This window comes from Hemiscyllium ocellatum, chromosome 44 (assembly GCF_020745735.1).
Source record: "Hemiscyllium ocellatum isolate sHemOce1 chromosome 44, sHemOce1.pat.X.cur, whole genome shotgun sequence".
NCBI classification, from domain to species: domain Eukaryota; kingdom Metazoa; phylum Chordata; class Chondrichthyes; order Orectolobiformes; family Hemiscylliidae; genus Hemiscyllium; species Hemiscyllium ocellatum.
The window spans coordinates 5,310,317-5,333,472 of NC_083444.1; the positions used below are offsets into that span (position 1 = coordinate 5,310,317).

The 23,156-nt window shown below is 46.4% G+C and overlaps 1 protein-coding gene across 1 annotated transcript in view; it reads right to left on the reverse strand.

The window, feature by feature from the left end:
- LOC132835200 (tumor necrosis factor ligand superfamily member 13-like) overlaps positions 1-13,612 on the reverse strand; it is a 29,766-nt gene extending 16,154 nt beyond the window's left edge. Inside the window, exons 1-3 of the mRNA XM_060854565.1 lie at positions 13,539-13,612; positions 12,945-12,966; positions 10,144-10,383 (exon numbers count right to left, since the gene is read on the reverse strand). Coding sequence (XP_060710548.1) covers positions 10,144-10,383; positions 12,945-12,966; positions 13,539-13,612 — 336 coding nt within the window. The remainder of the gene's footprint in view (positions 1-10,143; positions 10,384-12,944; positions 12,967-13,538) is intronic.
- Between the last annotated feature and the right edge of the window lie 9,544 nt (positions 13,613-23,156).

The following is a 23,156-nucleotide window of genomic DNA, read 5'->3' on the forward strand; positions in this document are numbered from 1 at the left end:
AAACCCACCGACTCTCACAGCTACCTGGATTATACCTCTTCCCACCCTACCGCTTGCAAAAATGCCATCCCATATTCCCAATTCCTCCACCTCCGCCGTATCTGCTCCCAGGAGGACCAGTTCCACCACAGAACACACCAGATGGCCTCCTTCTTTAGAGACCGCAATTTCCCTTCCCACTTGGTTAAAGATGCCCTCTAATGCATCTCGTCCACATCCCGCACCTCTGCCCTCAGCCCCACCCCTCCAACCGTAACAAGGACAGAACGCACCTGGTGCTCACTTTTCACCCCACAAACCTTCGCATAAACCAAATCATCCGCCGACATTTCCGCCACCTCCAAAAAGACCCCACCACCAGGGATATATTTCCCTCCCCACCCCTTTCCACCTTCCGCAAAGACCGTTCCCTCTGTGACTACCTGGTCAGGTCCACGCCCCCCTACAACTCACCCTCCCATCCTGGCACTTTCCCCGGCCACCACAGGAACTGTAAAACCTGTGCCCACACCTCCTCCTTCACCTCTATCCAAGGCCCTAAAGGAGCCTTCCACATCCAAAGTTTTACCTGCACATCCACCAATATCATTTATTGTATCCGTTACTACCAATGCGGTCTCCTCTACATTGGGGATACTGGGCGCCTCCTAGCAGAGCGCTTTAGGGAACATCTCCGGGACACCCGCACCAATCAACCACAACGCCCCGTGGCCCAACATTTCAACTCCCCCTCCCACTCTGCCAAGGACGTGGAAGTCCTGGGCCTTCTTCACCGCCACTCCGTCATCACTAGACGCCTGGAGGAAGAACGCCTCATCTTCTGCCTCGGAACACTTCAACCCCAGGGCATCAATGTGAATTTCATCAGTTTCCTCATTTCCCCTTCCCCCACCTCACCCTAATTCCAAACTTCCAGCTCAGCACTGTCCCCATGACTTGTCCGGACTTGTCCTACCTGTCTATCTCCTTTCCCACCTATCCACTCCACCCTCTCCTCTCTGACCTATCACCTTCATCCCCTCCCCCACTCACCCATTGTACTCTTTGCTACTTTCTCCCCACGCCTACCCTCTTCTAGCTTATCTCTCCACGCTTCAGGCTCACTGCCTTTATTCCTGATGAAGGGCTTTTGCCCGAAATGTCGATTTTGCAGCACTTTGGATGCTGCCTGAACTGCTGTGCTCTTCCAGCACCACTAATCCAGAATCTGGTTTCCAGCATCTGCAGTCATTGTTTTTTCCTCCAATGGGGAATAGACCAGACAACAAGAGAGAAGAGCCTCACCCAATGACATTACTGGTATATCACTAATGCCTTGTGAACATACAGACTCTTTTCTTGAATGCTGCTTGCAAGTTAACTACACAGGCTCTTCACCCTTGTCCAGTTGGCTTGGCTTCAGCAGTTACTGTTTTCGGGAATTTCTATTGAGAAATCGGCAATTAGCAGCATTTTTCTGGTTAGTGAGAGCATGGGGGAGACAGAAAACCGTTGGCACTAGCTTGACTATTCCATAACCTCAGATTTCAAAGATCAAATCCCAGATCCCTGCAACCGAATAGGGTAGGATGTTCTGGAAACACACCAAGAGTCCATCAGTGCCTGCAAAAAGAAACTAAGGGCAAGTCAGAGATGAATTAGAAAGAATGATTTCTCTTTCATTACTGGCTTCAAGGATTTTCAATGGAAGTTTCAGATTTAGACTTCGACATTATTGTCATGTGTACTCAAGTACATAGGAGTACAGTGAAAAGTTTTTCATATTGGCCCGCACGACAACATCTGAAGGTCTAGTACCTTGGTACAAACACTTTAAGAACGAGGTAAAAAAAACCTTAAAAGTTAAACATTACAGTCATTTAGTATAGCATAAAAAAGTTAAACATTACAGTCCTAGTCAAAAAATAAAGATTTTAAGCTAAAAGGTCAAACATGTTGTTGATTGAATGCTGTAATTATACTGTACATGTCAAAATGTCAAACCATTGCTCCTAAATTGCTCTCCATTTCCCATCAGAAGTACAGTTAAAGAGTAAGTTGCTGTGACAAACAGGGACAAAAACCCGCAGCGAGTCCTGTTAACACTTCCCTCGCTGTATTTGCTGACTGGCATTGGTTCTCAGTCCAGCAACACTCCCATTTGAATATTCTCTTCCTTTGTTCTCCAATCCATCAATGGCCTCGCCTCCTCCCTTTCTCTACAACCTCCATCAACCCCTCAAGCTTCTAAGATCCCTGCACTCCTCCAATCCTGGCATCAAGCACCCCACCCCCAATTTTCCTCTCTCTACCATTGGCTGGCCTTCCCTTTGGTTGTCTGGGGCCTTACACCCTGCAGTTACCTCCCTAAAGCTCTTAATCTCAGCCCTTTTCTCTCTTGCTTTCTCTCTCCCCTCCTTTAAGACCGACATCTTACAAAGCATTTAATCACCTGTCCTCATCTCCTTGTGTGGCTCCTGTCAGAAGCACTTTGAAACGTTTTGTTATGCTAGAGATGTTATACAGCTGCAGGTTGTTGTTGAATTATTAATTCTTGGTATAATTCTTAATTTTACAAAATCCTGAACATCTGATCAAAATTGTAGAGTGATAGCGCACAAGAGGCCATTCAGCCCACTGCATCTGTTTTGAAACTGTCCAATTAATTTTATGCCCCTTTGCTCTTTCCTCAACAGTCCTACATATAATAATGCCCTCCTTTTGCATATGTATACCCCATTTCCCTTTGAGGGTTACTGCTGACTCTTTCAGGAATGACATTGCTGTACAATGGGCAGCTTTCTCCTGGATTAGAGTCATAGAGATGTACAGCACAGAAAAAGATCCTTCGGTCCAACTCGTCCATGTCAACCAGATATCGTAATCTAATCTAGTCCCATTTGCCAGCACCTGGCCCATATCCCTCTAAATCTTTCCTGTTCATCTATGCAACCACATGCCTTTTAAATACTGTACTCCACCACTTTCTCCGCAGCTCATTCCATGCACACACCACTGTCTGCATGAAAAAATTGCCCCTTAGGTCCTTTTTATTATCGTTTCCCTCTCACCTTAAACCTATGCTCTCTAGTTCCAGACTCCCCCCAATAGTCACAGGTGAGGTGTCGGAAGACCATAGGTTGGCTAACATGATGCCACTATTGATGAAAGGTGGTAAGGAAAAGCTTGGGAACTATAAGCCGATGAGCCTGATATCGGTGGTGGGAAAATTACTAGAGGGAACTTTGAGGGACAGGATGTACATGTATTTGGAAAGGCAAGAACTGATTAGGGATAGCCAACATGACTTTGTGCATGGGAAATCATGTCTCACAAACATGATTGAGTTTTTTGAAAAAGTAACAAAGAGGATTGATGAGGGCAGATATGGGGACGTGATCTATATGGACTTCAGTAAGACGTATGTCATGGTTCCTCATGGAAAGATGGTTCGCAAGATTAGATCTCATTGGAATACAGGGAGAACTAGCCATTTGGATACAGAACTGGCTCGAAGGTAGAACACAGAGGGTGGTGATGGAGGGTTGCTTTTCAGACTGGAGGCTTGTGACCAGTGGGAGTGCCACAAGGATCAGTGCTGGGTCCACTACTTTTCATCATTTATATAAATGATTTGAATGTGAACATAGGAGTTATAGTTAGTAAGTTAGCAGATGACACCAAAATTTGGAGGTGTAGTGGACAGTGGAGAAGTTTACCTCAGTACAATGGGATCTTGATCAGATGGGTCAATGGGCTGAGGAGTGGCAGATGGAGTTTAATTTAAATAAATGCGAGGTGCTGCATTTTGGAAAAGCAAATCAGAGCAGGACTTATACACTTAATGGTAAGGTCCTGGGGAGTGTTGCTGAACAAAGAGACCTTGAGAGTGCAGGTTGAAGCACATTCCTTGTTTGTCTTAGCAAATTGACTTTGATATCTGCGTTCACTTAATTGCATAAGCCAAAGTCTGGATCCAGCCTCTCCACCCACGCTTGATCTCTTGTGTGTTCATGGGGTGTGCCAAACCCTAATTGCCCTTGAACTAAATGGCTTGCTTGGCTATTCCAGACAGCAGGTAAGAATCAACCACATCACCGTTGGATTTGAATCACATGTAGCCCAAAATAGTTAAGGACAGCAGATTTCCTCCCTAAAGTGAACCAGTTGTTATGCAATTAACATTGGTTCAGTGAGCCCAGCTTTTTGTTCAAACTACGTCCCCAGCCTGGATGTTCTTCATATCCACTCAGTATGTTCCCACTTTGCTGCTGACTCCCCATTCATCAACTGAAACATGCACCTCTGTGGTGTCTTGCCTTCCCATAGCCAATCAGAATCTGAATACACTCATTTTCCAATTGAATGCTTCGTGACTCTTGGTCATTGTCCTTCCCTCTGTTCACTGATCACCAACAGATTCCTTACGTAAAATGTATAGAAACAGACTATTTGGCTCATCTGCTCTCAGGTGCATGCAAGTGCTCATCTCAACCAATCAACAAGTTCTTGTAATCCTTTCTTCCTCATGCATTTATGCAGTTAAATATATCTCTTGTACTTGACTACTCCCTGCTGGGGTCAAGTTCTACATCTTCCATCTCTGGGGAAGAACTGGATTCCCAGTTGGAGTAATTTATGACTATTGCATATTGACAGTTTACACTTTGGGTCTCTCTTCTTCAACAAACAAACACACACACACACACACACACACACACACACACACACACACACACACACACACACACACAGTCATAGAGTTGTACAGCATGGGGAAAGACTCTTTGGTTGGCATGGAAAAGTGGACCAGATATCCTAAATTAATCTAGTCTCATTTGCCAACATTTGACCCACATCCCTCTAAACCCTTCCTATTCACATATCCATCTAGATGCCTCTTAAATGTTGTAATTGCATCTGCTTCCACCACTTCTTCTGGTACCATTCTCTGGATGGAAAAAGGTTGCCCCTTAGGTGCCTTTTAGATCTTTCCCCTATCACCTTAAACCTATAATTTTGGACTTCCCTACCCAGGGGAAAAGACCTTGACTATTCACCCTATCCATGCCCCTCATGATTTCATAAACCTCTATAAAGGTCACCCCTCAGCGTCTGACGGTCATGGGAAAATAGCCCCAGCCTATTCAGCCTCTCTTGGCAACATCCTTGTAAATCTTTTATGAACCCTTTCAAGTTTCACATCTTTCCTATAATTGAATGCAGTATTCCGAAAGTGGCCTAACCAATGTCCTGTACAGCCGTGACATGACATCCCAACTCCCTCTATACAGTACTCAATGCACTGACCAATAAAGGCAAGCTTACCAAACGGAGCTACTATCTTCTCTATTGTTAACCCGATCAAAACCAATCTGTCCTCGCTATGATTTTTCTGTTGTGCCTTGCCAGAGTTCCCAGGTGATTAATCTTTCTCCATCCCTGGACAATTCCTCTTCCTGGATTCACTGTCCAAAGGCAGGTCGGATCCATGGAGTTGCAAAGTCCTTCTAGGATAGCGGCAAATAAATGTCATCTCTACCCCAGTCAGGATGGGAGATCAAACCCTAGGTCTGTGATACCCCAGGCGGGCCCCGCACTAGCAGTGTGTGTTGCCAAGGCACCATATACCTTCATGTGCATGTTGCAGTCTGGATAGTGACAGCAGAGGCTCCTATATTCTTTGCACCACCAACCTGGGATCTCTCCCACTGTCATTGCACTCTATTAGCTTGTGTTGGAAGGATGTTTGAGACTCAACCAGTTTGGCCACATAGTCAACCACGTTATTTCTTTTGCCATTGAACCCTTGAATGGGGCTGGATCCTGGAGTTTCTGGCTCAGAGGCAGGGACTCTACCCACTGCATCCTGGAGAGGACGAACCACTCTTTACTCCATGCTGTGTCACTCCCTCCACTGAAACACAACACTCCCACACAGTTCAAATCCGGTGGGCAGTTGGAAGACTGAAACACAGAGGAGTGTAAAACTGGAATCAATCTTAACCTGGGAATAATCCATGGTGAGTAATGCAACTAGTCAATATTTGTGATTACATCACACACAGCCAAAACAATGGCCCTTTCAGCTAAAAACACATTGCTTAGTCAGTGTCACAAGAGAACATTCCGGATAAAGAGGAGTCACTGAAGTTGTCCGGATGTTTGAATCTGAATGCCTCTCTACCTCCTCCCCCACCCAAGTCCCAGGATCACCAAGCTTCTAGCAGGAAGCTTTGTTAAATGTCCAGCAGACAGACTGGGAAAATTTTCCAAGGAGAATTACGTCGTCATTTAATAAACTTCATTGGAAGTCATATCTGCTTCTGCAAAACAAAAATGGGGATCAAGTCTGTCCAGTGGAGAGCTAGGAATCAGCCAAACAGGAAATGAACATAGAACATTACAGCGCAGTACAGGCCCTTCGGCCCTTGGTGATGCGCCGCCCTGCCATACTAATCTGAAGCCCATCCCACCTACACGACTCCATGTACATCCATATGCCTGTCTAATGTCGACTTAAGTGCACTTAAACTTGGTGAATCTACTACCGTTGCAGGCAAAGCATTCCATACCCTTACTACTCTCTGAGTAAAGAAACAACCTCTGACATCTGTCTTATACCTCTCTCCCCTCACCTTAAAGTTGTGTCCCCTTGTGTTTGCCGTCCCCATACTTGGAAAAAGGCTCTCCCTGTCCACCCTATCTAACCCTCTGATTATCTTGTATGTCTCTATTAAGACACCTCTCAACCTTCTTCTCTCTAACGAGAACAGCCTCAAGGCCCTCAGCCTTTCCTCATAAGACATTCCTTCCATACCAGGCAACATCCTAGTAAATCTCCTCTGCACCCTTTCTAAAGCTTCCACATCCTTCTTATAATGCAGTGACTAGAACTGTACACAATACTCCAGGTGTGGTCGTACCAGAGCTTTGTACAGCTGCAGCATAACTTCCTGGTTCTGGAACTCAATCCCTCTATTAATAAAGGCCAAAACACTGTATGCCTTCTTAACAACCCTGTCAATCTGGGTGGCAACTTTCAGGGATCTGTGTACGTGGACACCGAGATCTCTCTGCTCATCTACACTCCGAAGAATCTTACCATTAGCCCAGTATTTTGCATTCCGGTTACTCCGTCCAAAGTGTATCTTGTCCACATTAAACTCCATTTGCCACCTCTCAGCCCAGCTCTGCATCCTATCTATGTCTCTCTGCAACCTACTACATCCTTCGTCACTATCCACAACTCCACCGATCTTAGTGCCGTCCATAAATTTACTAACCCACCCTTCTAAGCCCTTATCCAGGTCATTTATAAAAATGACGAACAGCAGTGGACCCAACACTGACCCTTGCGGTACACTGCGCGGTACACTGCTAGTAACTGGACACCAAGATGAACATGTTCCATCAACTACAACCCTTCTTTCATCAAGTTAATTACTGATCCAAACTGCTGTGTCTCCCACAATCCCATTCCTCCGCATTTTGTACAATAGCCTACTGTGGGGAACCTTATCGAATGCCTTGCTGAAATCCATATACACCACATCAACCGGTTTACTCTCATCTACCTGTTTGGTCACTTTGTCAAAAAAGTCAATAGGATTTGTTAGGCTCGACCTACCCTTCACAAAACCGTGCTGACTGTCTCTGATCAAATTATTATTTTCTAGATGGTTACAAATCCTATCTCTTATAACCTTTTCCAAAACTTTACCAACAAATGAAAGGTCTGCTCATTTCTTGATTGATTGTTGGAGGGCATGGGGAGGGCAGATCTCTCATCATGACCCATTGGTGGGGACTGGAGTAACCAGAATTAGATCAAACCTTCATAATTGGTCCAACCAAAGTTGGCAGCCATTAGTCCTAATGAGCTGTCCTACCAAACCAAACCAATCATCCATTCTTATCTGCCCGCCCAAGGTGGTACTGGTGAGCTGCGTTCTTGAATTGCTGCAGTCCATTTGCTGTGGGTATGACGTAAGGGAGGATCTTCTAGGATTTTGATCCAATGACACTGAAGGAACGGTGACGTACTTCCAAATCAGCGTGGTGCATCTGCTGCCCTTGTCCTTCCAGATGCCAGAGGTCACAGATTTGTGGAAGGAGCCTTGCTGCAGTACATCTGTTGAGCATTGGTGGTGGAGGGAGGGAGTATTTGTGATGTAGTGCCAATCAAGTGGGCTGCTTTGTCCTGGATGGTGTCAAACATCTTTGAGTGTTGTTGGAGCTGCACCTATTCAGGTAAATGGAGAGTATTCCTTCTCACTCCTGACTATTGACTTGTAGATGGTGGAAAGGTTTGAGAGACAGAGTCACTCACAGCTGTGGTACTCTCACATTTGTCTTTGCATCTTGATTTCCCCACATTACCAGGGAAACTCAGCTATTTGATGAGGAGAGTTACCCCATTAGCAAGCACAAACAGAGACTGAAAGACCTGTCCTACAAAACCATCCACTTGGCAGTGTCAAACTTGTAGACTTTTTCCATCAATTACTCTGACAAACCCTTTCAATACATCCACTGCTGTCCCTCTGACATAACATCACCAAGTCCTGATCACGCCATCACCTTTTAAAGCTCATTGACACATCCAGTAATGCCTTGATTTAAAAAATCTCATACTTGTGTTCAAATTCTTCTTCTGTCTCACTGCCTCTCTCTAATGCTGGTCATCTTGGCGGCACAGTGGTTAGCACTGCTGCCTCACAAGCGCCAGAGACCCAGGTTCAATTCCCAACTTAGGCGACTGACTGTGGAGTTTGCACATTCTCCCTGTGTCTGCGTGGGTTTCCTCCGGGTGCTCCGGTTTCCTCCCACAGTCCAAAGATGTGCAGGTCAGGTGAATTGGCCATGCTAAATTGCCCGTAATGTTAGGTAAAGGGGTAAATATAGGGGTATGGGTGGGTTGCGCTTCGGCGGTCGGTGTGGACTTGTTGGGCCGAAGGGCCTGTTTCCACACTGTAAGTAATCTAATCTAATCTAACCTAATGTTCGCTAGCCCCTATGACTATCCAAGATCTCTGCACTCTGCCAACTCTAGCCTCTTGAGCATCCTCCAATTCCCATCGGCAGTCGCACCTTCAGCTGGGTGGACCGTGAGCTCTAGAATCCCGTCCCTCAACCTCTCTCCTTTAAGGTGTTCCTCTGTCCACTGTATCTCCTAGTGTGGCTTGGTGTTAAATTCTGTTCGAAAACTGGAATTGGGGTCTCATAACAAGTCCATAACAGGCCGACTCCTCTTGTATAATGCAAGCCTGATAGCTCCACCTCTCAGAGGTGTCACACAGGGTTGCCAACTGTATTCCTGGAAGTTTCTTAACTTTCCAAGTTCCTGCTTTGCTTGACTAAACCTCCACTTCTCACATTTCCAATTCCCACAGGCAATCAAAAAGCAGGTAGAATCTGTACTCCCTTCAGCCCAGTGACACTCAGTACTCTTAAGCGTCTTACAACTAGTTTAAAAAGAAACACTGGGAAGAGAGAGAGAGAAAATAAGAGTGAATAAAAATCCTGTGAGATTTCCTTTCGGGACTAGCCCCCAGCAGTTTAGTTAATCTGATTCTTGAGGTTGTGAGATAATCCTGGTTTCTCTGGTGCGGCCTAACCTAGATTGATTAGCCGAAGATGCTTCCTTATAGCTGATAATTTTAAAACCATTCATCAGGACATTTAAGAAATGGCATCCTTTGCACTCCACCAGGTAGGCAACACATCCTAGAAACTCTGGAATATTAAACTCGACCCCTTTGCAGAACCTGAAGTGACAGAAGGTGGCCATTCGGCCCAATAGGAGAAGCATTTTCCCTATCCACCCTGCTCCTTTTCACTGGCCCTGCAACATAGTTTTACAAGTTGCTTTCTACCAGTCAGCCTGTTCCAGATTGCAACTCTAAATTATTTCACCTGGCTTCCCCATTCTTGCAGTGACGAGTCACTGATGCTGTACATTTAAACACAGATATCAAATTTTGATCTCATTTGTGGGCTCCAGACAGAGCACGAGCAAAGAAGCCCTAATGACAATCATCGAGTAACAACCGACACGGTCGAGACTTTTGAGACAATCAGCCTCTGAGCTACAGGTTTCTACACCAACCACATTCTGTCACTTGCAAAGTGCCACTCTGAGGGTAAAGGCTGCACACTCACATCCAGTGACCTGCCGTCGCCCCGGTCACCGCACTCCGCCCTCAGCCCCTCCAGCTCCCTCCTGAGCCTCGCCACCTCGGCTGACTGCAGGAGCTGAGTGGCCAGGCACAGCAAGACCCCGGCCAGAGCAGCGAGCCCCAAGGAGACCGGCGAAACCATCTGCTTCCCCACTCCTCTGCAGGGCGGCCCGAGCGAAGTGAGAGCAGGGGGGAACCGAGCCGCTGCTAGAGCAGCTGGATCCTGGCCCAAAGTGGGAGGGAAACTTGCACTAAGCCAGTTTCAAGAATTGCTAAACAGGCAGCCTAAAAAAAAACAATCAAATAATACAGGGCGCATAACATTGTAATCCAGGTTAAACCCTTGATTTTTTTTAACATTACAGCTGCAAATTCTGATTGGTTAACAGAACGAAAATTGGGATTAAGGAGACAGGCAACAGCAGCTCAGGTGCTGATCTGGCAAAATTGAGAGGGAGCTGGTGGAAGTGTTACACAGCTGAAAATGTGTTGCTGGTTAAAGCACAGCAGGTCAGGCAGCATCCAAGGAACAGGAAATTCGATGTTTCAGGCCAGAGCCCTTCATCAGGAATGACTGTGATGAAGGGCTCTGGCCCGAAACGTCGAATTTCCTGTTCCTTGGATGCTCCCTGACCTGCTGCGCTTTAACCAGCAACACATTTTCAGCTCTGATCTCCGGCATCTGCAGACCTCACTTTTTACTCAAAGTATTACACCGATCAGGCGAGAAGGCTAACAAAGATTCCCCGTCCCCACCCAAGCCCACAGGGCCCAGCCTTACTCAATCTGTACAAGGGGCAAGGGGCGAGAATATCCATCGGTTCAGGGGACCCAGGGCTGGGACACGGGTCCAACCCACAGACTCCTCAACAGTGTGGAAACAGGCCATTCAACCCATCGAGTTCACTCCGGTCATCCGGAAGAACATCCCGCCTCTCACGTCACCTTGTATTTCCCACAGCTAACCCACCCAGCCCTGCACATCCCTGGCCACTGTGGGTTAATATCCCATGACCAAACCACTTCGCCTGCACGTCCCTGGACACTACGGAGCAATTTGGGTGTCTAGATTAGAGTGGTGCTGGAAAGGCGCAGCAGGTCAGGCAGCATCCAAGAGCAATTTACCGTGTCTAATCCACCACCTACACATCCCAGGATAATATTGGTAATTTGCCGTGGCTAATCCACCCTAACCTACACATCTCTGGATACTATGGGTAATTTACCATGGCTAATCCACCTAGCTGGCACACCCCTGGATACTCTGGGGCAATTTACCACGGCAAATCCACCTAACCTACACATCCCTTGATACTACAGGCTATTTACCATGGCTAATCCACTTAACCTGCACATCTTTGGACTGTGGGAGGGGACTGGAGTAGCTGGAGGAAACCCATGCAGATATAGGGAGAACGTGCAAACTCCACACAGACAGTCGGCCAAAGGTGGAATTGAACCCTGGTTCCTGTGCTAACAACTGAGCCACCTTGTAGATGCTGGAATTTAAATACAATTTAAAAAAGAAAAATCTGTAATTGGAAGGTAGTCCTAGCGATTGTGGCCATGAGACTATTGTCAGAAAAACCCATCTGGCTTTGCTAATGGGAAGGTTTGGCCATTTTTTACCTGATCAGGTCTACATGTGACTCCAGACCCACAGTGATGCAGGTGACAGTCACCCCTCCTGTCTGACAAGCCACATCCCCCCCTACACTGGTTTTTCTGTCAGCAGCACACCTGACTCTTGACTGTTCACTGAAACAGCCGAGCACATTGCCATTCCCAAATATCTTCCCATCGTGGCCCTGGTTTGGTGTTTGAAATTTGCTGAGAGCCAAGAACCCTATGGGGGATCAGAGTAGGAGTATCCCAGTGTAAGCGGGGCTGGGGATGGCGATGACAACCCTCCCCATTCATGTACTTATCCAAATGTCTTTGAAATGTTGTAATGTGCCTGCATCCATCACTTCCTCAGGAAGTTCATTCCACATACAGACCACCCTTGTGTAAATATTTTGCCCTCCATGTCATTTCTAAATCTCTCGCCTCTCACCTTAAAAATATGCCCTTAGTCTGGAAATACCCCACCCGAGGGGGAAAAACACCTACCATTAAGTCTATCCATGCCTCTTGTGATTTTGTAAACCGCTATAACACCACCTGTCAATCTCCTACATTCCAGTGAAAAAAGTCTCTGCCTATCCAACCTTTCTTTGTAATTCAAACCTTCATTCCCAGCGACACCCTGGTAAATTTCTTCTGAACCCTCTCTAGCTTAGTAATATCCTTCCTATAACAGGGAGACCAGAACTGGAGACAGTACTCCATAAGAGGCCTCACCAATGTCCTGTACAACTTCAACATGACATCACAACTCCTATACTCAAAAGGTCTGAGCAATGAAGACAAGCTTGCTAAATGCCTTCTTAACCACTCTGTCTATATGTGAGGCAAATACATATGTGTACCTGTGTTCTACAACCCTACCCAAGACCCTACCTTTAATTGTATAAGTCATGCCCTTGTTTATTGCCTCAAAATACAATACTTTGCATTTATCCAGATTGGACTCAAAGTGAGGACTGCAGATGCTGGAGATCAAAGTCGAGAGTGTGGTGCTAGAAAAACACAGCAGGTCAGGCAGCATCCGAGGAGCAGGAAATTCCTGATGAAGGGCTTATGCCCGAAACGTCGATTCTCCTGCTGCTCAGATGCTGCTTAACATGCTGTGCTTTTCCAGCACCACACTCTCGACTCCAGATTGAACTCAATCTGCCGTACTTTTTCCAGTCCTCCCTGCGCCCTGGACATAAAAGAGATTATCCTTTAGTCAGTACCACCAAACTCATCCGTGCCTGCAGAGAAATTGTCCAGTTGGAAGATCGGGCCCTGACTGAGACCTCCAGCAAGATCCAAAGGCAAGTCTGAGGCTTCCACACCCGTTAGAAGTCAGCTTATCCAACACTCTGATTTCCCTGTACCCTCAATCCAGCTAAGCTCCATTCAGCTTTCACCGCATAGTTCGACTCTTCCAGCCACCCACTACTGACCTATGTGAACTCCCAGAGTTCTAAATCCTTCAATTCAAAAATACGCATTGTCCCATTTCAATCCATCTATTAGTTACTCTGCCCTCCCTCAGTCCCACACCCATAGCCCTCCCGTCCCTGAGATCTCTGCCCTCTTGCTCATCACAGGTTTCTGTCTCACTACAATTGATGGCCATACACTCGGCTGCCTAAGCCTCAAGCCCTGGAATGACCCCTTTTAACCCTTTCTCTGTCTCTTCATCACTTTCCTCCATTCGGACACTCCGGACTCCTTGACTAAAGCCTCGTGATGTCACTCAATGCTGTGTTATGTCTGAGGACTCACCTGTGAGCTCCCTTTTGGGAGCTTTTAACACGTGAAAGGTGATGTATAAATGCAGGCTGTTGTTGCAAAGTCATGATCTCGAACTCAACTTTAAGCTGTCACTTCTTGTTTGCATGGCCCTCTCTAAAAATCATGACTTAAACCTTTCTTAACCTTCCTCCTAACCCCTGCCAGATTACAAAAACGTGCACACTATAGATTTCCATCCAATATCGTTTCTTTCAAATGCAAGCAAAGCAATTTTTTTTAAGAAGTAACAATAACTGATGTCTGGTAACCAATAAGTGGAAAAAGTTATTACTAAACAAGTTCCTTAAGTTCAAATTGTGTTCCAACCTGGGAACATCCTGAGAGCAAAATACCAGAGACATCAAATGGAACTGCTGAAAGCAAAGGCTGCGGTGTCGGAAACCCAGCCACCAGTTGATGCACAGCAAGTTCCCAGAACGTGGTAAATACAGGATTATTTGTTTTCGTGATGTTGAGGGATGAATGTTGGCCTGGAAATGACAGCTAGCAACTCTGCCCAGTCTCCTCTAAAACAGTGAGGGGGTGTCAGAGGCTCTGTTTAACATCTCTTGACTATGCTGCATGTCCTGAGTGTTTCACTGGATTCTCTTTATTTGCACTAAATAAAGTCACACTACATGGAAACAGACCCCACCCGTCCAACTCATCCATACCGACCAAGTTTCCCAAACTAAACTACTCCCACTTCCCTGCATATGCCTCTAAACGTTTCCTATTCATGTACCTGTCCAAATGCCTTTTAAATGTTGGAACAGTACCTGCATCTACCAAAGATTTCTAACAGATTTGTCAGGCACAAACTCTTCTTGACAAATCTGCGCTGACTTAGTCCTATTTTCCCATGCACTTTCAAGTACTTTGCAATCTCATCCTTAACGATCATAGAATCCCTACAGTACGGAAACAGGCCAATTGGCCTAACAAGTCCACACCAACACTCCTAAGAATAACCCACCCACACCCATGTCCCTACCCCATTGCTCAAATCTCCCCTGACTAATGCACCTAACCTACACATCCGTGAACACTGTGGACAATTTTGAATTGCCTATTCACCCTAACCTGCAAATCTTTTGACTGTGGGAGGAAACCCACGCAGATATGGAGAGAATGTGCAAACTTCACACAGGGTGGAATCGAACTCAGGTCCCTGGCACTATGTGGCAGCAGTGCAAGCCACCGTGCCACCCATGGAGTCTAATAATGGATTCTAAAATCTTACCAACAACTGAAGTCCGGCTAACTGGCCTAGTTTCTTGTCTTCTGCCTCCCTCCCTTCTTAAGCAGGGGAGTTAGATTATTTATTTTCCACTGAGATCAAAGCAGATCTGGACAGGAAAGCCTTAGGGACAGACTCCCTCAAATTATCATTCAGTCATTGAGTTGTGCAACATGGAAACAAACTCTTGGGTCTTAACTCATTCATGCCAACCCACTATCCTAAATTAATCTAGTCCCATTTGGCAACATTTGGCCCATATTCTTCTAAACGCTTCCTAATCATGTACCCATCCAGATCCCTTTTAAATGTTGTAATTGTACCAGCCCCCACCACTTCCTCTGTCCATACACACATCACTCTCTGTGTGAAAAACTTGTCTGTTAAGTCCCTTTTAAATCTTTCCCCTGTCACCTTAAACCTATACCCTCTATTTCTGGATTCTACTACCCGACCAAAGATTTCTAACAGATTTGTCAGGCATAACCTCCCCTTGATGAAACTGTACTGACTCAGTCCTACTTTCCCATGCATTTTCAAGTACTCTGCAATCTCATCCTTAATAGTGGACTCTAAACTCTTACCCATAGCCTGTTCACTCCATCTATTCAAGGTTTGTGCAAAGATTTGTAGCTCCGGTGTTCGTTGTTGTGGTTCTGTTCGCCGAGCTGGGAACTTGTGTTGCAGACATTTTGTCCCCTGTCTAGGTGACATCCTCAGTGCTTGGGAGCCTCCTGTGAAGCGCTTCTGCGATCTTTCCTCTGGCATTTGTAGTGGTTTGAGTCTGCCGCTTCCGGTTGTCAGTTCCAGCTGTCCGCTGCAGTGGTCGGTATATTGGGTCCAGGTCGATATGCTTGTTGGTAGCCACTCCCTTCGTGACTCCCTTGTCAGATCCACACCCCCCACCAACCCAACCTCCACCCCCGGCACCTTCCCCTGCAACCGCAGGAAATGTAAAACTTGCGCCCACACCTCCACACTCACTTCCCTCCAAGGCCCCAAGGGATCCTTCCATATCCGCCACAAGTTCACCTGTACCTCCACACACATCATCTATTGCATCCGCTGCACCCGATGTGGCCTCCTCTATATTGGTGAGACAGGCCGCTTACTTGCGGAACGCTTCAGAGAACACCTCTGGGCCGCCCGAACCAACCAACCCAATCACCCCGTGGCTCAACACTTTAACTCCCCCTCCCACTCCACCGAGGACATGCAGGTCCTTGGACTCCTCCACCGGCAGAACACAACTACACGACGGCTGGAGGAGGAGCGCCTCATCTTCCGCCTGGGACCCCTCCAACCACAAGGTATGAATTCAGATTTCTCCAGCTTCCTCATTTCCCCTCCCCCCACCTTGTCTCAGTCGGTTCCCTCAACTCAGCACCGCCCTCCTAACCTGCAATCCTCTTCCTGACCTCTCCGCCCCCACCCCACTCCGGCCTATCACCCTCACCTTGACCTCCTTCCACCTATCCCACCTCCATCGCCCCTCCCCCTAGTCCCTCCTCCCTACCTTTTATCTCAGCCTGCTTGGCTCTCTCTCTCTTATTCCTGATGAAGGGCTTATGCTCGAAACGTCGAATTCTCTATTCCTGAGATGCTGCCTGGCCTTCTGTGCTTTGACCAGCAACACATTTGCAGCTGTGATCTCCAGCATCTGCAGACCTCATTTTTTACTCTGTGGATGAGTGCCATGCCTCTAGGAATTCCGTGGCTGTTCTCTGTTTGGCTTATCCTATAATAGTAGTGTTGTCCCAGTCAAACTCATGTTGCTTGTCATCTGCATGTATGGCTACTAAGGATAGCTGAATTTTACTGGGACAATGCTACTATTATAGGACAAGCCAAACAGAGAACAGCCAGGGAATTCCTAGAGGCACAGCACTCATCCACAGATTCAATCAATAACCACATCGACCTGGACCCAATATACCGGCCACTGCTACGGACAGCTGGAACTGACAACCGGAAGTGGCAGATTCAAACCACTACAAATGCCGGAGGAAGCATCACAGAAGCGCTTCACAGGAGGCTCCCAAGCACTGTGGATGTCACCTAGACAGGGGACAAAACATCTGCAACACAAATTCCCAGCTCGGCGAACAGAACCACAACAACACTCCATCCATGCCCCTCATGATTTCATAAACCTCTATAAGGTCACCCCGCAGCCTCTGACACTCCGTGGAAAATAGCCCCAGCCTATTCAGCCTCTCCCTCTAACTAAAACCCTCCAACCCTCTTTGTAAATCTTTTCTGAACCCTTTCAAGTTTCACAACTTTTTTATAGCAGGGAGACCAGAACTGAATGCAGTATTCCAAAAGTGGCCTAACCAATGTCCTGTACAGCTGCAACATGACCTCCTAACTGCTTTAATCTGCAGGAAAGAGGTTGAAGCCTTAGGGAGAATGTCAAAAAGTGTTTGTCCATTCATGGATTGTGCTGGCTATATTGGCAATTATTGCCAAATGCCCTTGATAGTAAGCTGGTGAGTCTTTGGAATATATGATTACCTACTATTCCCTCAGGAAGGAATTCCAGGATTTTAGACCACAGAACATTACAGCACAATACAGGCCCTTCAGCCCTCAATGTTGTGCCAACCTGTGAAACCGATCTTAAAGCCCATTTAAACTACATTATTCCATTGTCATCCATATGTTTTATCCGATGACCATTTATGACCCTGGGAAAGTAACCGAAAATTGATATAATTCCAAATCAGGAGTGTGTGTGACTTAGAAATAGTGTTCTCATGTATGTTGCCAGGACTGAAGGGTTTGAGTTATAAGGAGAGGCTGGATAGGCTGTGACTTTTTTCCCCTGGAGCATTGGATGCTGGGAGGTGACTTTATAGTGGTTTATAAAACCTTGAGGGCCATTGATAAAATGAATAGCCAGTGTCCTTTTGCAGCAATGAGGGATCCAAAACTAGAGGGCATAGGTTTAAGGTCAGAGGAAAAGATTTTAAAAGGACCTAAGGGGCAATGTTTTCATGTGGAGGGTGGTGCAAGTTTGGAATGAGCTGCCAGACAAAGTGGTAGAGACGGGTACAATTACAGCATTTAAAAAGACATTTGGGCAGCTACAGGGATAGGAAAGGTTTAGAAGGATATGGGCCAAATGCAGACAAATGGGACTAGTTCAGTTTGGGACATGGACAGTTTGGGCCAAAGGGTATGCTTCTGTGCTCAGTAACTCTATCTCCTACTGCCTTTGTCCTATTGGGTTGTGCTGCAATGGGTTATGTTGCAATGGGATTGTTTGCAGTTGAGCCTGGGTTGCAGTTGAGCTAATGTTGGCTTAGCTGTTGCATTTATTTCCAGTCTATTAGACACACCCTTACTCAGAATAGGTGTTACCCTTCAAATTCTTGTTGCTGTCAAGGTTTATAGAGTGAAGAATGTATTTGAAGGGTTGTGCTGTCGATGGAGCCATCTGTATACTACAAGTTACCACAATTTCCACATCAGCAGTGTGATGATGATCCAGATCTTCTGGGAGTTTTAGGGGGTTGATTGAGAGATAAATATTATCCCAGGACATTAAGGAAAAGGGCCCAGTTACATTTCTTGGAAATAGTGGTCATGGGATCATTACCATCCACCTCAGTTTAATACTTCTTCTAACTATAGCACCTCTGACTGTCCCGCAGAAGTGCAGGCTGACAGATTACTTACAGTGTGGAAACAGGCCTTTCGGCCCAACAAGTCCACACCGACCCTCCGACGAGCAGCCCACCCATACTCATTCCCCTATATTTACCCCTTCACCTAATACTACAGGCAATTTAGCATAGCCAATTCACCTAACTCGCACATTTTTGGACTGTGGGAGGAAACCGGAGCACCCGGGAGGAAACCCACGCAGGCACGGGGAGAACGTGCAAACTCCACACAGACAGCTGCCTGAGGCGGGCATTGAACCCAGGTCTTTGGCGCTGTGAGGCAGCAGTGCTAACCACTGTGCCACCGTGCCGCCCACATGTTCTCCCCATGTCTGCGTGGATTTCCTCCCGTTTCCTCCCACAGTCCAAAGATGTACTGGTTAGGGAGGATTGGCTGTGCTAAATTATCCTGTGGTGTCCAGGGATGTGCTGGCTGGGTGGATTCGCCATGGGAAATGTAGGGTTACTGGGATGGGAGAATATGGGGGTTTGTGGGATGCTATTCGGCGGGTTGGTGCAGACTTGATGGGTTGAATGGCTTCTTTCTGTATTGTAAGGATTCCGAGAAATGCACTTGGAGCATCAGCGCAGATATCATTCTCAGGTCTGTGGGCACATAGTGACTTAGAACTCGCTCTTGGACACCAGTATCCACCTCCTCACCTAATCAGTATTGAAATTGATGGCACAGGAGGATATTCTGCCCATCATGCTCTGTGTTAGCCCTTCGAGCTTTCCAATTAGTGCGACTCATCCCACCCTTTCCCCATAGAGTCCTGCAATTTTCACCCCCTCAAATATTTATCTAATCCCTTTCTGAAAGTTCCCACTGAATCTGCTTCCAGTGCCCTTTCAGGCAGCAAGTTCCAGATCACAATTACTCAATGTGTGAAAAAGAATCTCATTTCCTCTGCCCATTCTTTTATCAAGGACATTAAATTGGTCCCTCTGTGGTTACCAAGTAGCTGAGAACCATTTCTCCTTATTTACTCCATCAAAACTTTGCAAGATTTTGATAACCTTGCTTCAGTCCTTTTTTTAATATTAACAATAACAGAAATCGCTGGAAAGGCTCAGCGGGTCTGGCAGCATCTGTGGAGAGAAATCAAAGTTAACATTTCAGGTTCAATGACCCTTCTTTATTGCTCAAAGAAGAACAATCTCAGATCCTCCAGTCTCTCCACATAACCGATGTTGTTTGAATAAATCCCTCTCTAACACAATGGGACACCTTGCCGAACTTCCCCCCCACCTCCACCTCTCCAAAGATAACACACAGGGGTCAATCCAGAATAAAAAATAATGTATTGAAATACAATAATACCGACAAAGGCCTTTTTCATAGCAGCAACATTACAAAGCTTCGCTTGAGAGCTGACATCTCCTTGAATGAAAGTTAGGGGATGGCGCTTCAAATCAAATCACAGTTAGATACAGTTCAACCCAAATTCACAGTTTTTGAAGTAACGACAACAACCTTGGATGGAAACGTTCACCCGGACATGCTCCTGAACAGAGATCTCACAATCTTCACCCTCTCGCGCCATGGACAGCGGGAAGGTGATGGGTGACCAGTCAGAAAGCAGAGACCCCGCTCTCCACCTCTCAGACTTTAAGATTGTCCAGTTCTTCCCCCAGCCAGTTTCCTGGGCTTTATTTATGAGGACAGAGAGCTCTTGTGCAGGTCTACCGAGAGCTGAGGAGGTGGAGGTTGGGGGGGGTCTCCAGATCTGGTTGCCATGCTTTAGGAAGGAGGTGTAGGTATTGGGGGACAAAGAGAGCAGGAGACATTGTAGAGTTAGCTCTGCTGCTGAGTACATGGTCCCTGTCTTTACTTGTACACTGCACACCCCCACCCCACTGACATCTCCCAACTCCTTGGTAATTTTGGTTGCGTCCAGTTTCTCAGATGATGAGCAACTGCACCCTCACAAAGTGCAAATACAGACAGAGAACCATGCACCCCCCCCCCCAACAAAAGGGATGTGCCGCAGAAAAATCATTCCTGTTAACACTTTACATTACTAAATGACAACTCACGTTTGGTTAAATATACATACACACTCTAAATCAAAACTAACACCCCCAAATAATGAGCTGCTGAGGCTGTGGAGGGATGAGTGAAAATGACTTCTTGTTGGTTACGGGATCAACAGGTGAAGATAGAAATCAGTCACGATCCTCCATGAAGGATGGAACAGGCTCGATGGGCTGAATGGCCAACTCCCCATGAAATGCAAAGAGGCAGTATTTAGGACATTATCAGCCAGCCACACACAGGCACAGGTTCAGATATTGCTGGCTCAGCAACCATTCATAGAATGGAGCATCGAATCCATTTGACCTATTGAATCCACACCGACCATCTGTAGAGCATCCCATTCCTGCAACCCTGCATTTCCCATGGCTAACTCACCTAGCCCGCACATCCTTGGACATTATGGACAATTTAGCATGGCCAGTCCACCTAACCTTCACATCTTTAGACTGTAGGAGGAAACCAGAGCACCCAGAGGAAATCCACAGGGAGAAGCTGCAAACTCCACACAGGCAGTCACCCGAGATTGGAATTGAACCTGGATCCTTGGCACCATGAGGCAGCAGTACCAGCAGCTGAGTATCTCTTCAGATTTTGATTCACAGTTACTCAGGACCCTGTAACCCGTTGAAAAACCTTCCAACATATTATTTGAAATCAAAGACAAATAAACCTTCCAGAATTTAGGTTAGCAGATTAGGTGCAGTCAATAACCAGCAACTGAGAATATCAAATGAATCTAAACAGGAGATTCAGCAGAACACTCTCCACTTACAGAGCGGTGGCAATGCAGAATTCACAAACTCAGTTCAGGAAAGCACTTGCCTACAATTGTCCGGCTCACTGCTCAATATAAAAATATCATCTTTGCAATCAAATCCCTCCTTGGTGCTCAGTCCCCTCCATATCTCTAACTTACTCCGGCCTTAAGATCCTCCGATCTTAAATTTCCTCCAGCCTGACATTAAACAGTAGCAAACTGAAGAGCCACAGAGAGCAGGCAGGAAAGGTGGAGCTGAGGGAGAGATTAAATCAGTCATGTCGGTATTAAATGGCCTCATCTAGCTGCGAGTTTTTATGTTCCACAATCATCCATAGTGGGCGGCACGGTGGCACAGTGGTTAGCACTGCTGCCTCACAGCGCCTGAGACCCGGGTTCAATTCCTGACTCAGGCGACTGACTGTGTGGAGTTTGCACGTTCTTCCCGTGTCTGCGTGGGTTTTCTCCGGGTGCTCTGGTTTCCTCCCGCAGTCCAAAGATGTGCGGGTCAGGTGAATTGGCTATGCTAAATTGCCCGTAGTGTTAGGTAAGGGGTAAATGTAGGGGTATGGGTGGGGTTGCGCTTCGGCGGGTTGGTGTGGACTTGTTGGGCCGAAGGGCCTGTTTCCACACTAAGTAATCTAATCTAATCTCTGTGCTCCTCCAAATCCAGTATTCCCCAATTCCCATCTCTGCACCATCCTCTGTGTGAATGGAATGAGCTGCCAGAGGAAGTGGTGGAGGCTGGTACAATTGCAACATTTAAAGGGCATCTGGATGGGGAATTGAATAGGAATTGGAGGAATATGGGAAACGGGATTAGCATGATTTAGGATATCTGGTCAGCATGGATGAATTGGATTAAAGAGTCTGTTTCCATGCTGTATGGCTCCTTGACTCTAAGGTGCTGAGCAGGACATGCTAGAACTGAGAGTCTGGTTAAAGTTTGAGTTTCGCAACAGGTATTTCATGTCTTTTGACCTCTGCTTTCTCATTCCCATCGTTTCCATTGTCCGCTTTTTAATAGTGGCTTTCTGATTTTCGTGTTACACCAGAGTTTCTCAACTGAAATTTGTCTTAATTTCATTTGACAGCCTGCATTTACATAGCACCTTTTCATGTGGAGAGACACCCATGTGTTTAAATCAAATGAGCACATCCAGCCAGAGATCAGGGAGAGACGATCAAAAGTCAGGTCAAAGAGGTATACTTAAGGCTGGAAGGGGAGAGGTTCAGGTAGGAGAATTCCACAGACTCACGCTCAGGGAGATGAAGGCACAGCCACCAATGGTGGAGCAAGGGAATCAGAGGATGCTGGAAATGGAGGAGCACAGAGATCCTGGACGGTTATGGAATGTAAGTGCTTACAGCTAGATTAGGCCATTTAATACCATCGTGGCTGATTTAATTTCGACCTCAATCTACCTTAGGTCCCTCTTTCTTCTCTCATCATCAACCTATGCCCTTTAGGTTTGGACTCGCCTACCCTGGAGAAAAGACCTTGTCTATTTACTCTATCCATGCCCCTCATGATTTTACAAACCTCTATAAGGTCACCCCTCAGTTTCTGATGCTCCAGGGAAAACAGCCCCAGCCTGTTCAGCCTCTCCCTGTAGCTCAAACCCTCCAACCCTGGCAACATCCTTCTCAATCTTTTCTGAAGCCTTTCAACTTTCACAACATCTTTCCAATAGCACAGAGACCAGAATTGTATGTAGTATTTCAAAAGTGGTCTCCTTCCTATTGGAAGGATGTTGCAAAACTTGAAAGGGTTCAGAAAATATGTACATGGATGTTGTCAGGATTGGAGGGTTTTAGCTGTAGGGAGAGGCTGAATAGGCTGGGGCTGCTTTCCCACAGTGACAAGAGGCTGAGGGGTGATCTTATAGAGGTTTATAAA